Source organism: Olea europaea, chromosome 14, assembly GCF_002742605.1.
Source record: "Olea europaea var. sylvestris chromosome 14, O_europaea_v1, whole genome shotgun sequence".
Classification (NCBI taxonomy): Eukaryota; Viridiplantae; Streptophyta; class Magnoliopsida; order Lamiales; family Oleaceae; genus Olea; species Olea europaea.
Genome location: NC_036250.1, coordinates 13,883,061 through 13,899,301, shown reverse-complemented (window position 1 = coordinate 13,899,301; position 16,241 = coordinate 13,883,061). Strand labels below are relative to the sequence as shown.

The window sequence follows — 16,241 nt, the reverse complement described above, 5'->3', positions numbered from 1 at the left end:
AAAAAAAAAAAAAAAAAAAAATAGTCGTTGTCTTGTTACTGCTGGTGCTCACACATGCTGCTGTTCTTCAAAGGTCTCCTTGTACAATCCACTGCAACCCTAACCCAATATATCCAACCAGACTGCTGTTCACGAATACTCCAAACCCACGTAACTCCAAAACCTACACACCATACCGATTCACGTAGGGCCGGTCTTGTGATTGTTGGGGTCGGAGGCGAAATCCATAAATTAAGCCCTTAAAATCAACGTAAATGCAAAATTCCATAGCTAAAGTTATCCACTTGGATTGGAAATTGACATAAAGAGTTTAGTCCACATTAATTTTCCTTTGCGAAATTTTCTATGAATTTTTAAATACGGTAACCTAATTTTCATCATTCATCAATCAATTTTCGAACCTTGAACTTCTGCCTGTAGAAGCCTCGAGAACAAGAACCTCCTTCCCGCTATTAGTCTATTGCTTTGCTTATATATATATTAAATCCATTAATAGTTATGAAAAAAACCTAACATCACCCATAAATCGTAAAACTCTATTGATAAGATCAAGTGTGATGAGAAATCTTAAATCTTGATTCTTTAATACTAGATATAAAATAAAGCAATATTGACCTTACGGATCAAAAATGAGAGAAAACAAATCCTAAAATAAAGCAACAACGACCTTAGGTGTCTCTATCTGATTCCGAATGCCGACTGGACAGAGAAGAAGCTGCAAAAATTAGCTAAAATTTCTTGGCTTTTACATTGAAGAGCGAGTGACAATGAGAATCAAGAGATTTCTTGCTTTGGTTTCGTACTCTAGATTTTGATTTCTGGGACTAGGCTAAAAGTTTTGATTTCGTTGATGGATTAAAAAAAAAAAAAAAAAGGAAATTTTTGGGCCCCTTAAAAATCTGGGCCTGAGGACTTCTCTTTGGCCTTTCCTCAGGTCCAGCACATTACCAAAGCCCACCCACTAAAAACATACCATAAACTAACCACCTACCCATCCTACAAACTAATACACTTCAACTCATTAGCTCACAATTATCAACCCATTAACCCCCTTCCAGCGGACTAATATTAGCCCATATATTGGTCCGGCCCAACACCCCCAAACCACACTCTATAGTCATCTTCTCCCTCTATCTCACATCATGACCTCCATTTTCTGTCGGCGCCCAGCTTCATGTAGCCACCACATCACACATAAAAAATGAAAATTATAAGTAGCCAAGCATATTTCATAATTAAGCATAGTTCTAGTATAATCTTATGTGTATTCATACGTATTCACATAATATTAAATAATTGTGAGTTGTCATATTTCTGTACCTGATTCGAGGAAATCAAAGCTTGAAACTTGGTGTCACATAGTAGTGGGCTAAGAAACTTGAAATTTGCCTTCTTCCAACAAAATATCTTAACGTAATCATATTTTGATCTGTAAAATTTTAATATGAACAGTAACTCACAAAATTATTTTTTTAAGAAGAGTACAGAAATGTAGACCCACTCTGATACCATGTTGCAAAGACCCAAAATTTACCCTTTGAATTATTAAACCATATCATAAAAAACTTGACTTTCATAAAACTATAACTTTTGTCCAATTACAATAATTGAAAAAGAATTACTAAATCATTAAAGTAAAATAATAAATTGTTCAATAATATCTTTATTATTCCACTAGTGCCAATTCTAAACTCCAACACCTCGAACGTTAATTACCTAAAATTAGGAAAATCATAACCAATAAGATAAAATCCCAATAAGTGAGCCACATAAATCACAATTCATATTAAATTATAGGAATTCTTAACGTATATAAGAAGATTGGAAGATTAGAAACCGGAATTAGGTGACCAAAATCCCCGTTCATAATCATAACATATATATGGAGACATCGAAATTAAGAACTGTACTTCGTTGCTATAATTTTCATGCGTAGCGCTACCGAACTCCGGTCCCTTGAACTTACACATATAGGACCTATATCATATTTATAAATCAAATTTCATATTTTAATGTATGAAAAGTAATTCAACATATAATGTATGACTATACTTTGATAATTTGAAGAGAATCGTAGTAAATATGTAGAGGAGGATTTAATTTTTTTAGCATTGCGATAAGTTTGTATGTGTATGTGGGTATGATTTATGTGTGATAATACCAATATATATACACATATATATTATTATATACATATATAGACACACGTAATTATAGTAATCACATAATTTAAATTAATCAGTCATAAATATATATAATAATATACATATATAACTTTCATACTTTTACACTAAGGTCCTAATTTTCATAATTAATGACTATAAAAGATTTGGGGGTCTTATAGTAAAATTCAGGCAGAAGGTCCAGCCCCTTCTCCTTCTCCATTGGATCTGTTTTGCGGTTCCTCCCATTGGCAAGCTTTTGCTACATAGATTCAATCATCTCCATTATCGGATTCATGCTCTTCTCCTGGCAGTTCCAAATTTCCGACCGATCTTCTGTCATTTTCTTTGCACCTGTATGTTCCTAGGTGTTCTCTGATATCAAATGATAGGTTCAAGGATCAATTGGCAAATTGTCAGTTGATTGAGGAGAAGGAAAACGAAAGAGCAGGGTTTGTAAGGGTGTGTACTAATTTGTACTTATGGCACAAGGTGAACTTTGTGTTTTATCAATGTATGAAATGAAACTGATTCTGGAAATGGAATTGAATTCCGAACTAACGAAATACAATGTGTTGTCGAACATTCAAGAGGCATCACTCTCCCCAACCCATTCCCTAATTTTTGCTGAAATGAAGATATAACTCCCACCACCCTATTTATAGTGAGCTATGCCACTTATTTGCTATCTACCTAATAAACACCTAACTCCTTAACACGCTAACAATTAAACAATGAAAAGAGCTTGCGGCTTCCTATATATTTGATTCTGCGAACCCTTAAAGGAAGTTATCTTTTTTTTTTTTCCCTACTGGTTGATTACTTGTGCTCATCTCTCTTCAACTTTATGATCTTGGGTACTCTTCTGATTAGGAAGACATCATAATGAGTTTGCTGAGTAGAGTGGAAATGCTGTGTGATGAGGCTGACAGAGAATCAGAATCAATCGCTGACGGTGGCAAGGACTCAAGAAATCAGATATCAATAGAGAAACCAGTTCCCCAGCTTAACCTTGGAGCACAGAGGTATCATATTTCCGGCTTAGCTATACATTTTGTCTTACAAAGTACAGAGGTTCTTACTCTTGTTCCATAATCACTAAATTAGTTAGTAACAGGTTTGATGTCATTTAATTGCTGAGATGTCCATAGTTGTATATACTATTCCTCATATTTCTACTACTGGCTACCCTTGCTTGTTTCTAATGAATCTTATTGTTAATCCGTTTTTCAATTAACTCGTGCTGAATTAACTAAAATATCTCTTCACATTCTCATGCTACATGTAGAATGTTTCTAAACCAAAAACAAAGAGAAACACAAGAAAAAAACGAAATACTAAGGAATGTGCTTATATCAGATCCCCTGCATTTGTTGCTTGTATTATCAGGAATTTTATGCTTTACAAACCATGTCTAGTGTAAGTTTATTGAGCGTGAGCCTCTTAGGGTTGCGTGTACATTTGTTTCTCAAATCAGATAAAATTTGCACGTTTTATTAGATGCGATGTTGACGTTGTTCCTTTATTTTTATTTCATTCTTTCTTTGTTCATTACATGCTATATCATTTCCTAATAGACAGGGGCGGAGTCAGGAATCAACGTTACCGGGGGGGTGGGGGGTGTTAAAGAAATCGTAAAAATTTAATGTATGATATATCAAATTGTGATATAACATTAGCTATCCGTTTGTATCCTTAGATTAATCACTCTTTGAAAAGAAAGATAACACGGTTGTTCTGATGCACAAAAAACCAAAACATCTTCAGCATGTATAGATAAAATTCAAAATAGAGACAAGTTGCAACAAAATTGTGGTTGTGTCTAACTAGGCCAAATATGAAACAATTAATGTTTGGGGTGTAGTCATAGAGTGGTAAGCAAATTGAGGGTTCAATGTAAAAGCTTAATATTCTCCAGACTATTGTACTCCCATTGGTGCAAGGCGATTTGGGGTGGACATTATTGGTTGCGGTAATAGTTTTATATTGTAGTGAAACACTAAGGATTGAACTTACCGTTTGTAAAAATTGAATGAATACGATGAATAAGGATTGAACAAAATCTTGATACATGAAGAAGATGATTCTGCGAGATCAATTGATGATTTTTAGAGTTTTGCTTTTCATAAATTCTGCAGATCGACTTGAATGGGAGTGAAATAGGGATTACGACCAATACGACCAAAATTGATGGGAGGATGATTCCAAGATTTTGGTATAATATTGAATATGACTTCTGAATTGGGTAATACGTGGTTTTTTCCCCAGATAGGTCCATTTTGTGAACGTAATGACCGCCTTATTAATTAAACATAATTTAGGAGTGAATACATTCTTCACTTATCATTTTTACTAAACCAAATGCAGTAGTATTTGAAATAAAAATTTGAATTAGTAATAACTGAATATTTTATTAAAAGGGATTATGTGAGGGTAATTTTCACTTAAAACAAATAATTAGTTTTCTTGCCAAGTGGTATTCATTGTTGGTGGGCTATACACTAAATTTAAAACCATTTTTCATAAATTTGTTTTATTTTCTTGGACCTGGACTTTGGGGGGGCTACAGCCTAGTAGAGTTCACTGCCAAATCAGCCCATGCTAATAGAATCATCAGTGTGGAATATTGGATTAAAAAAAAAAAAAAAAATCCACAAAGAATGTTTTTTAAGCCTCTCAGGTAGTACCATAGTAGTCTCTTGAAAAATTTCTGAAAGTAATTTTTAGAAGGTTTTTTAAAGTAGTTTTGGTAGTTACGAAAAACGTTTCTAGAAATTCTCCCGAACTTGGCCCTCAGAAAATTTTCAAGTCATTTTTGGTTGTTTAAAGCAGCCAAAATTGGGATGATAGCTTATAGCCCTCTAAAAGAATTGTTTTCCTCCCTATTAGAGTCTTACCATCTTATTATTTTGAACTTGGAAATCTTCTATTCATCTATAAATTTTTTTCATTTCGAGCCTAAACATTTTACATTCAAATCACTGAAATAAAAAAATTAATTTCATTTATAATTTGTTCTCGGATTGAGTAGGGAGCTCAATCTAACACTTGTCTCCCTAATGTATGCTGTTATATCTTTTACTTGGAGGTAGCTATTGGGCTATTTGATCTGACTTGAACTGTTGATTATCATTTCCTGAACAGAAAACAATACAACATTTCATTTCCTCGAAGAGTGTTCATTCCTTGGCTAGAGGGTACATACATTTGTGACTACATAAAGCCCTCCGAGACAGTTGAGGTTTGTTATTGCGACTTTTATGAATATAAGTAATTTTTTTGCTTAGTCCACTGGAGCATATGATATCTCATGGACCTTTGATATATTTTACACTCTTAACAGGCATAGATGATTATAAATGGTTTTATTACAGTTGCTAAGATAGCAAATCTATTGGCATTTAGCGAAGTTGTTGATTCTGACCAGTTTTTAATCTGTTCGAACCTGCCTAATTTATTGTGGCTATCCTGTTGATCACGTACTTGGGACGTATGTGGTAATCTGAAGAGATGTAGCTTACCTCTTACTATTATCATTGTCAGGTTGTGAAAGATAATTGTGTTGACCTGATGTCCATGGAAGCACCAACAGATGCTTCAGAAATTTTGGAGCCAGAATATGAAGCCCCCCCTTTGATAACTTCGACCACCAAATCCTTTTGGGACATTGCAGCTCATGACTCTTCAGCAGCTAAATCAGATAATTCAGTCTCAAAGAGAAATGAAGGGAGTACACACAGAAAATCTGCTAAATCATCTGATTTAAACCCAATGGTAGCTGTTTTGGTTGTGGTTCTCTCTATCATAGTGGGGTTAGTGTTCTTTCTTATTAGGGCAGCATAATAGAAACTGTCATATTCCTGAGCGGTTACAGGGGTTTCAGATTATGGGTGGATAAAATTACTCAGAACCCGTGGAACTACCAAACTGACCGGTCTGGTTCAGTTTTACGTAAAAGTAAATTATTTTTGGTTTCTTAATAATTGAACTAAATCAGTCTAGTTCTCCGTTCTTATTTTGAATTTGAAAATGCGCCGGTTGCCTAGATGTATGTTAGCTCTTGGATCTGTCAACCAATTCATCCCTAACAGTATGACACTGCTAAAATCACTCTGCTAACAACCATTAATTAAATTCAGGGAAAATCACATGGATGATGACAAACTTACATTACATAATTTTATGTTAAAAGTCAGTGTCCTCAATCAATGCCCGGGCATACGCTGAACCGAGATTAATGATCTTGGCAAGAATCTCTTCGGAATGGAGTGACCAAACTGAAACTAAATGTAAGTTGAGTGATTAAATTGAAATGCTTTGAAGATAAGTGACCAATTGAAATTTAGTTGAAAGTTAAGTGCCCAATTGAGCATAGACCTGAAAATTTGCCAGCATCTTCAACAAGTTAGGCATCGATGTACCAAAAATAGGTTATGAAACACCCCTCCACAATAAACTGTGAACTTTCAACTGCCTTGTTATAAAGCTGATGAGGAGAATGAGGATGGATCATGGAGGTCCTTTTAGCTTGATGATGATGATAACAATCTTCCATTCTCCTAGGAGCTAGGGAATGCCAACCTTTCGGACCAATACATACTCCCTAAGATGCCAACGTACGAAGGGGGAAGCGACCTAGAGGAACACCTCAATACCTATAAGATCCAGAAAGGGTTGAGAAGAGCCTCTCCAGCATCGAAGTGTAGAGCCTTCCGTCTAATCCTTTATAAGAGGGAAGGAGAGACCCTAGTTGGCCTCTAAGACATGAGGCATGGAGTTGGTGAAATGTTTAAGATCTACTTAGCCCGTTTAACTGATGTTATGATCTATCTTGAGAACAACTTTGATAAGAAAGCTCTCTTCGTCCTAAAAGGAAGACTAAACCTGAATCGTGTTGGAAATCTACTTAAACGCGCAGCGAAAAATTAAAACAATTTTCGATTCCCACCATGGATCTCTTTGTGTTTAAATAGAAATTGTGACAAAAGTGATACATTTTCTAGATTTGCAAATCCCTTTGCTTTTTCTTTGTTTCAGCAACCTTGATCTGTCTCCCACAACTAGTCTAATTGTTTAGCCTCCAACGGTGATCCATATAGAGAACGAGATTATAGGATTAAAGTTTTCTTCTTGTGCTAGCAATAATAATGAATTATTTACAGATTTTGAAAATTCTAATCATATTTATATAAGCTCGAACGGGCTTGGCATGACTTGGTCCAATATTTAATTAACTCATTTAATTAAATTCGATCCGTGAATTAATTAATCAAATTAATTAATTCAGGCCTATAAATAAGTAACTCAATTAACTAATATAACCAACTCTTGTTAAATTAATTAATTGACAAATCAATCTTCCAGTTCTTCGTTTGTGTACGACTCATCAGGTTCTCAATCACAATGTCTAACGACGTGGAATATTATTTTGATCTAATCAAAATTGATAAATTAAAACACACTTTTTATTTATCACCAATTCACACTCGCCGTCCCAGATTGACATCTAGCAGTGTGTCAGGGCAATATATGTGATGAGAAATATCACGTGATATAACAAAATCAAACTCGTTCGTTTACTGTGAAATTATAATTCCTTTGTCAATATGATCCGATCAATTACGAGATATGGAAGTGTGTCAAGATCGATTATCAATCATATCTTTCACTCCACTATTAAGTCAATATAAGTTGAAAACTCCTTTTCGACTTGTGAGTACACATTGACCAAGGATTTCGTTATCGACTTAATTGAATGAAATGTAGATCATAATTTCTTATTATCTAAGAGTGACGAATTCTCTATTGGTTATTTACAACCTTCATACGATTCTTGACATACCCGAACGATGCCGTATTAGCGGCCTTTAGCAGAACAACATCCAACACCGTTAAAGCATGACTGTCCTCATATAAGGTACTATAACGACCTCATGTTAAAGGACCAATCCCACTACCGAAAGTTAGAGATTGACCACTGACACTTAAATAGTTATCCACGTGAAATCTCTCAGCGGGTCTTTAATGTTTTATTCTATAACAAAACATCAACGTGTTCACTTAAGTGTCACTACACTTTAGTTTGTAAGATCAGCCACTTACTTCACAACTAAGAAATGTCACATGTGATGGTCTAATCGTAATAACGATATCCGTATCTCATCATAACTTACGATCACCAATGATTTGAGATTCAATCATATGTAATTTGTATCTCATAATCACAACTTCTTGTGACACTATTATTTGAATCTATGGACACTATTATTTAATTTAATTGAATAATAATTAAATAATAGATCTGCCATAAAATTGCATCAATTATAATTAAAAGTATTTATGTCCAAGGTTGATTGAATTTAGGGCATAACACTTACAAACTCCCACTTACACTAGATCACTTATGTATCCAATATCATAAGAGTTTACATGACGATCATGTTTATGCTGCGAAAACTCTTTGTCAGTGGATCTGCACTATTGTCAATTGTGAGAATTTGTTTATTCTTTAGGTCATTTATTTGTATTATCTCTTCGTTGAGATGATACCTTAGTTCCTTCGCTTGTGCCATGGTTCTATTGTTATCAAAATACTATTGGATGTGATCAACAATGTTAGGAACTACACCAAGTTCATTAATGAACATCTTGATCCATATTGCAACTTCTTGATGCTTTTGAAGCAATCGTGTATTAGGTTATTGTTATTGAATCAACAATTGTTTCATGTTTGGAACCTTTCCAACACACCGTTAAAGAGTAAATCAATTTCTTCATATAAAATTTCTCAAGATTTTATCTATATAGATTGGGATGAACAAAGCAATCTTCTAGACCTATCTCTATAGATCAAGTTGCTTCTCCCATATTCATGAATATATCCATTAACAATCATTATTTCAACGATTGAACACATGGGGATGTAGTTTCTTATAATATTAGGAATGCAACAATGCTCCCACTATCTTCTTGTAAACACACAATTCATCTTCATATTTGATAAAATCAAACATTTTGATTTTTCTATCAAATCGAAGATTTCAGCTCCAAGATACTTGTTTTAACCCATAGTCACGATATGCAACTAATGCAATCAAAATTCGAATGAACTTTAGCATGACTATAGGAGAAATGTTTCGTCAAGGTCAACACATTGTCTTTATTTGTTACCTTTTGCTACTAGCGTTGTTTTGTATGTATGGATATTCCCATTCATGTTAACCTTTTATTGTAAACCATTTAAACCGATAGGTTTATCCCATCAGGAGGGTTGTTCCAGGTCCAAACTTTGTTTACATATATCGAGTTCATCTCGGATTTCATGACCTCTTGTTATTTCTTTTAAGTCAACACTTGACTTTATTTTTTTGTGCAATTAGTAGGTTCATCATCCTGGATCAACAATGCCTGATTAGTAATCATGGATTCACACCTTCTTGAAGGTTGAATGATCCTACTAGATTCACACAAAGTTGACATGTAAGGAGTCTCTACTTTCTGATCAAGAGTATATTCCACATCAGATATGGGATCAAACTCGGATTCATTTACTTGGTTAACTATATCTGTGGATTCTTGAACTCTTTTACGTTCTATTTTGCTCTCACTGTCCTAAAGTAAACATTTTCTCTAGGAGGATGATATATCGTGAGACGAAAATTTTCATCTCAATGGATTAATAGAATTTATATCCAAATATCTTTTTGGATATCCCACAAATATGTATTTATCAGATTTAGTCTCAAACTTCTCCGATTTAATGCACTTCACATAAGCGTCACAGTCCCAAACTTTCATATGAGATAAATTAGGACTATTGCCTTTCCATAGCTCGTATGAAGTTCTATTAACTAATTTAGATGGGACATGATTTAGTGTGCAGCACAATGCAATCAGTACATGACCCCAAAATGATTAGTATTTAGAATATAAATATTATTTTTGTAGCTTACGATAACCATTAAGATTTTAAGCAAGAACAACAAGTGTCCTTAACATTAAAATAGTTCATGTCTGAATATTAAATTCATTTTAATGTTCCAGTTATAGTGGATATAAAGCAACATTTCTCTAATTTCAATACTAAGCCAAAAGGCAACGACAAGAAATATGCTCCTACAGGCAATGCAGCAATCTTTGTTCATTTTCAACGTGTATGTTAACTTCTCTCTCTTGCAATGGTCTATTTCTATTTAGTTTCTCCATATTTGTATAAATATGAGATCCATATTTGGTATCCAATACCTAAGAAACTCATGAAGTAGACGTAAGCCTTGCAATATTTCTTCCAATGACCTTTCATTCTATAATGAAAGAAAGGGTTATTAGACTTGGCATTTGTCATTCGCTTTGACCGTTTCAGCCATATTGGATGCTTCCCAAAAGCCCCTTTAGAGTTCCTCTTAATACCCTTAGATGAATCAATGGTTTGCTCACTTCTAACTTTGATATTGGGCATAACAGTCCTAAGCATGTTAAGCAACTCAATGGGTGTGCGTTCGAACTTATTCATATCGTAATTCATAATTAGTATGAATAACTCTCTGACAGAGATTGCAGAGCTAAGTCAATACTTAGTTCGTAGTTCATGAACCTCTCAATGACAATGAAGTACATGAGCACCGATCGAAGATTGCTCTATCATTTTGCACCGGTATAATTGTTTGGAAGTCTCATATCCTTTCACATATGATTATTATCATACAACTCTTTATAATGAAGAATTACGTGTTAACATCTATACTTTAAGTTGCTTTTGTAACTCATGTCACATAGTTGCAAGCATCACATGTGTACAATACTATCGTCATCACTGTGTTTATTACAATAGTCACATCTTCCTTAATCGAGTCATTAGCAGCTGTCTTTGGAAAGGGCTACTCAAGGATGTAACCACTGAAATTTCTCATGCCTGAGAACAATTTTCAAGTTACCGTGCTAATCAAGAAGATTTAATTTGGTTGTTGGCATGCAGTATCCCACTCAACTACACATGGTTACTCACGATTCAATAAACATAAATGACGAAAAGAAAAAGAATAATATATAAAATGCATCAATTAATTTAACATGGATTTTTATTAAATTAATTATGATCACACTGTTTAATTCAAATTTATAATCCTCTTACATAAATTTATGGAGTCCATACTCGACTCCCAGTGGGCTCGGATCCCATTTGTTATACCAAGATATTGAGTGTACTCAACAAACCTTAATATAACATTTAGATAGATATTATTATCAATTGTATCTCCATACAACTCCTAAATCATTAAACTGACAACTCTTTGTCTTCACACATCTTACGTGTTAGTTTAACATGCCTCTAAAATTTATCTTAATATTTCATAGTATCAGATATATCCCTAATAGACCAGCCTTGAGTGTACTCAACAAGTTAAGACGATTTGGGACTCTGATTTTTCGCTATAATGATTGAAGGTAAATAATAAATTAACTTAATATTTTGTTGAGTGGTTTTTGCATTCAAATGTCTCATCAATATCGATATAATCATATACATAATTTATTATGCATCAAACATGCAAATAAACATATATAATATAATAATAATAATGTGGACGATTATGAATTTTTACTATCTAGTCTTCCCAAGCTATAAGGAAAATTAGTTGGTCAATTCCTAGGGGGTATAGCATTGAATCAATATCAATGCTCCATCTCCATGGTCTTCTACTCTTTTTGTTTCTTCAATTAGTCCAGTTGCAATATGTATCCTATACTAGTTGACACGTAAGCCTAAATGAAATTGGACTCACAAGCACGTAGTAACAATAACAATAATGGACTCTTAGGTCCAAAATGATTAATATCTCACAGACCCATAATAATAACGATAATAACAAGCTCTCGGCCCAAAACAATTAAGAGCTCGCAGACTCATAAAATATCGAGAATAAAATTAACCGTTCAACACATTCACATGGTCGAATCCATAATCGTCCACTAATAATACATTCATCACTTAAATGTATGCCTATATAACATCTAATATTATATGCAAACACGTTTCAAGTTTCTAGTAATTAAGGTCATCTAAACTCTTTTAAACAAATAGATTGGAACAATTAAATAATTAATTAATCATATTAATCAATTAATTTAATTAGTGAACGTATTTAATTAAAATCAAATTTTAATTAAATACTGAATTAGAGTCCAAATCAAATTCCACAATTATAGGTCAAGACTGTTAAATAAAATCAAAATTTAATTAAATATCAAACTAGAGTCTAACTCTAATTTCAAAATTTGAAGCGGTCGAATTTAATCAAAATTAAATTTTAATTAAATAACAAAATTAGAGTTCAACTCTAATTCCAAGAACTGATTCTGGAAATGGAATTGAATTCCGAACTAACGAAATACAATGTGTTGTCGAACATTCAAGAGGCATCACTCTCCCCAACCCATTCCCTAATTTTTGCTGAAATGAAGATATAACTCCCACCACCCTATTTATAGTGAGCTATGCCACTTATTTGCTATCTACCTAATAAACACCTAACTCCTTAACACGCTAACAATTAAACAATGAAAAGAGCTTGCGGCTTCCTATATATTTGATTCTGCGAACCCTTAAAGGAAGTTATCTTTTTTTTTTTTCCCTACTGGTTGATTACTTGTGCTCATCTCTCTTCAACTTTATGATCTTGGGTACTCTTCTGATTAGGAAGACATCATAATGAGTTTGCTGAGTAGAGTGGAAATGCTGTGTGATGAGGCTGACAGAGAATCAGAATCAATCGCTGACGGTGGCAAGGACTCAAGAAATCAGATATCAATAGAGAAACCAGTTCCCCAGCTTAACCTTGGAGCACAGAGGTATCATATTTCCGGCTTAGCTATACATTTTGTCTTACAAAGTACAGAGGTTCTTACTCTTGTTCCATAATCACTAAATTAGTTAGTAACAGGTTTGATGTCATTTAATTGCTGAGATGTCCATAGTTGTATATACTATTCCTCATATTTCTACTACTGGCTACCCTTGCTTGTTTCTAATGAATCTTATTGTTAATCCGTTTTTCAATTAACTCGTGCTGAATTAACTAAAATATCTCTTCACATTCTCATGCTACATGTAGAATGTTTCTAAACCAAAAACAAAGAGAAACACAAGAAAAAAACGAAATACTAAGGAATGTGCTTATATCAGATCCCCTGCATTTGTTGCTTGTATTATCAGGAATTTTATGCTTTACAAACCATGTCTAGTGTAAGTTTATTGAGCGTGAGCCTCTTAGGGTTGCGTGTACATTTGTTTCTCAAATCAGATAAAATTTGCACGTTTTATTAGATGCGATGTTGACGTTGTTCCTTTATTTTTATTTCATTCTTTCTTTGTTCATTACATGCTATATCATTTCCTAATAGACAGGGGCGGAGTCAGGAATCAACGTTACCGGGGGGGTGGGGGGTGTTAAAGAAATCGTAAAAATTTAATGTATGATATATCAAATTGTGATATAACATTAGCTATCCGTTTGTATCCTTAGATTAATCACTCTTTGAAAAGAAAGATAACACGGTTGTTCTGATGCACAAAAAACCAAAACATCTTCAGCATGTATAGATAAAATTCAAAATAGAGACAAGTTGCAACAAAATTGTGGTTGTGTCTAACTAGGCCAAATATGAAACAATTAATGTTTGGGGTGTAGTCATAGAGTGGTAAGCAAATTGAGGGTTCAATGTAAAAGCTTAATATTCTCCAGACTATTGTACTCCCATTGGTGCAAGGCGATTTGGGGTGGACATTATTGGTTGCGGTAATAGTTTTATATTGTAGTGAAACACTAAGGATTGAACTTACCGTTTGTAAAAATTGAATGAATACGATGAATAAGGATTGAACAAAATCTTGATACATGAAGAAGATGATTCTGCGAGATCAATTGATGATTTTTAGAGTTTTGCTTTTCATAAATTCTGCAGATCGACTTGAATGGGAGTGAAATAGGGATTACGACCAATACGACCAAAATTGATGGGAGGATGATTCCAAGATTTTGGTATAATATTGAATATGACTTCTGAATTGGGTAATACGTGGTTTTTTCCCCAGATAGGTCCATTTTGTGAACGTAATGACCGCCTTATTAATTAAACATAATTTAGGAGTGAATACATTCTTCACTTATCATTTTTACTAAACCAAATGCAGTAGTATTTGAAATAAAAATTTGAATTAGTAATAACTGAATATTTTATTAAAAGGGATTATGTGAGGGTAATTTTCACTTAAAACAAATAATTAGTTTTCTTGCCAAGTGGTATTCATTGTTGGTGGGCTATACACTAAATTTAAAACCATTTTTCATAAATTTGTTTTATTTTCTTGGACCTGGACTTTGGGGGGGCTACAGCCTAGTAGAGTTCACTGCCAAATCAGCCCATGCTAATAGAATCATCAGTGTGGAATATTGGATTAAAAAAAAAAAAAAAATCCACAAAGAATGTTTTTTAAGCCTCTCAGGTAGTACCATAGTAGTCTCTTGAAAAATTTCTGAAAGTAATTTTTAGAAGGTTTTTTAAAGTAGTTTTGGTAGTTACGAAAAACGTTTCTAGAAATTCTCCCGAACTTGGCCCTCAGAAAATTTTCAAGTCATTTTTGGTTGTTTAAAGCAGCCAAAATTGGGATGATAGCTTATAGCCCTCTAAAAGAATTGTTTTCCTCCCTATTAGAGTCTTACCATCTTATTATTTTGAACTTGGAAATCTTCTATTCATCTATAAATTTTTTTCATTTCGAGCCTAAACATTTTACATTCAAATCACTGAAATAAAAAAATTAATTTCATTTATAATTTGTTCTCGGATTGAGTAGGGAGCTCAATCTAACACTTGTCTCCCTAATGTATGCTGTTATATCTTTTACTTGGAGGTAGCTATTGGGCTATTTGATCTGACTTGAACTGTTGATTATCATTTCCTGAACAGAAAACAATACAACATTTCATTTCCTCGAAGAGTGTTCATTCCTTGGCTAGAGGGTACATACATTTGTGACTACATAAAGCCCTCCGAGACAGTTGAGGTTTGTTATTGCGACTTTTATGAATATAAGTAATTTTTTTGCTTAGTCCACTGGAGCATATGATATCTCATGGACCTTTGATATATTTTACACTCTTAACAGGCATAGATGATTATAAATGGTTTTATTACAGTTGCTAAGATAGCAAATCTATTGGCATTTAGCGAAGTTGTTGATTCTGACCAGTTTTTAATCTGTTCGAACCTGCCTAATTTATTGTGGCTATCCTGTTGATCACGTACTTGGGACGTATGTGGTAATCTGAAGAGATGTAGCTTACCTCTTACTATTATCATTGTCAGGTTGTGAAAGATAATTGTGTTGACCTGATGTCCATGGAAGCACCAACAGATGCTTCAGAAATTTTGGAGCCAGAATATGAAGCCCCCCCTTTGATAACTTCGACCACCAAATCCTTTTGGGACATTGCAGCTCATGACTCTTCAGCAGCTAAATCAGATAATTCAGTCTCAAAGAGAAATGAAGGGAGTACACACAGAAAATCTGCTAAATCATCTGATTTAAACCCAATGGTAGCTGTTTTGGTTGTGGTTCTCTCTATCATAGTGGGGTTAGTGTTCTTTCTTATTAGGGCAGCATAATAGAAACTGTCATATTCCTGAGCGGTTACAGGGGTTTCAGATTATGGGTGGATAAAATTACTCAGAACCCGTGGAACTACCAAACTGACCGGTCTGGTTCAGTTTTACGTAAAAGTAAATTATTTTTGGTTTCTTAATAATTGAACTAAATCAGTCTAGTTCTCCGTTCTTATTTTGAATTTGAAAATGCGCCGGTTGCCTAGATGTATGTTAGCTCTTGGATCTGTCAACCAATTCATCCCTAACAGTATGACACTGCTAAAATCACTCTGCTAACAACCATTAATTAAATTCAGGGAAAATCACATGGATGATGACAAACTTACATTACATAATTTTATGTTAAAAGTCAGTGTCCTCAATCAATGCCCGGGCATACGCTGAACCGAGATTAATGATCTTGGCAAGAATCTC

At 33.9% G+C, this 16,241-nt stretch overlaps 2 protein-coding genes across 3 annotated transcripts in view; both read left to right on the top strand.

Moving 5' to 3' along the window:
- Positions 1 to 6,177, top strand: part of LOC111409245 (protein odr-4 homolog) — a 19,055-nt gene extending 12,878 nt beyond the window's left edge. For both annotated transcript variants that reach the window (XM_023039258.1, XM_023039257.1), the window contains 3 exons: positions 3,036 to 3,187; positions 5,307 to 5,403; positions 5,706 to 6,177. In XM_023039258.1, coding sequence (XP_022895026.1) covers positions 3,036 to 3,187; positions 5,307 to 5,403; positions 5,706 to 6,005 — 549 coding nt within the window. In that variant the 3' untranslated portion in view covers positions 6,006 to 6,177. The remainder of the gene's footprint in view (positions 1 to 3,035; positions 3,188 to 5,306; positions 5,404 to 5,705) is intronic.
- Positions 6,178 to 12,831: 6,654 nt separating this feature from the next.
- LOC111409244 lies at positions 12,832 to 15,999 on the top strand. The gene is made up of 3 exons (XM_023039256.1): positions 12,832 to 13,010; positions 15,129 to 15,225; positions 15,528 to 15,999. The coding sequence occupies exons 1-3, from the start codon at positions 12,871 to 12,873 to the stop codon at positions 15,825 to 15,827; spliced, it is 537 nt and encodes a 178-aa protein (XP_022895024.1). The 5' UTR covers positions 12,832 to 12,870; the 3' UTR covers positions 15,828 to 15,999.
- Positions 16,000 to 16,241: the final 242 nt, after the last annotated feature.

Coding starts and splice junctions, on each gene's coding strand:
- LOC111409244 (XM_023039256.1), top strand. CDS start 12,871: ATGAGTTTGCTGAGTAGAGTGGAAATGCTGTGTGATGAGGCTGACAGA. Junction 13,011..15,128: donor CTTAACCTTGGAGCACAGAG/GTATCATATTTC, acceptor TTTCCTGAACAG/AAAACAATACAACATTTCAT. Junction 15,226..15,527: donor AGCCCTCCGAGACAGTTGAG/GTTTGTTATTGC, acceptor TATCATTGTCAG/GTTGTGAAAGATAATTGTGT.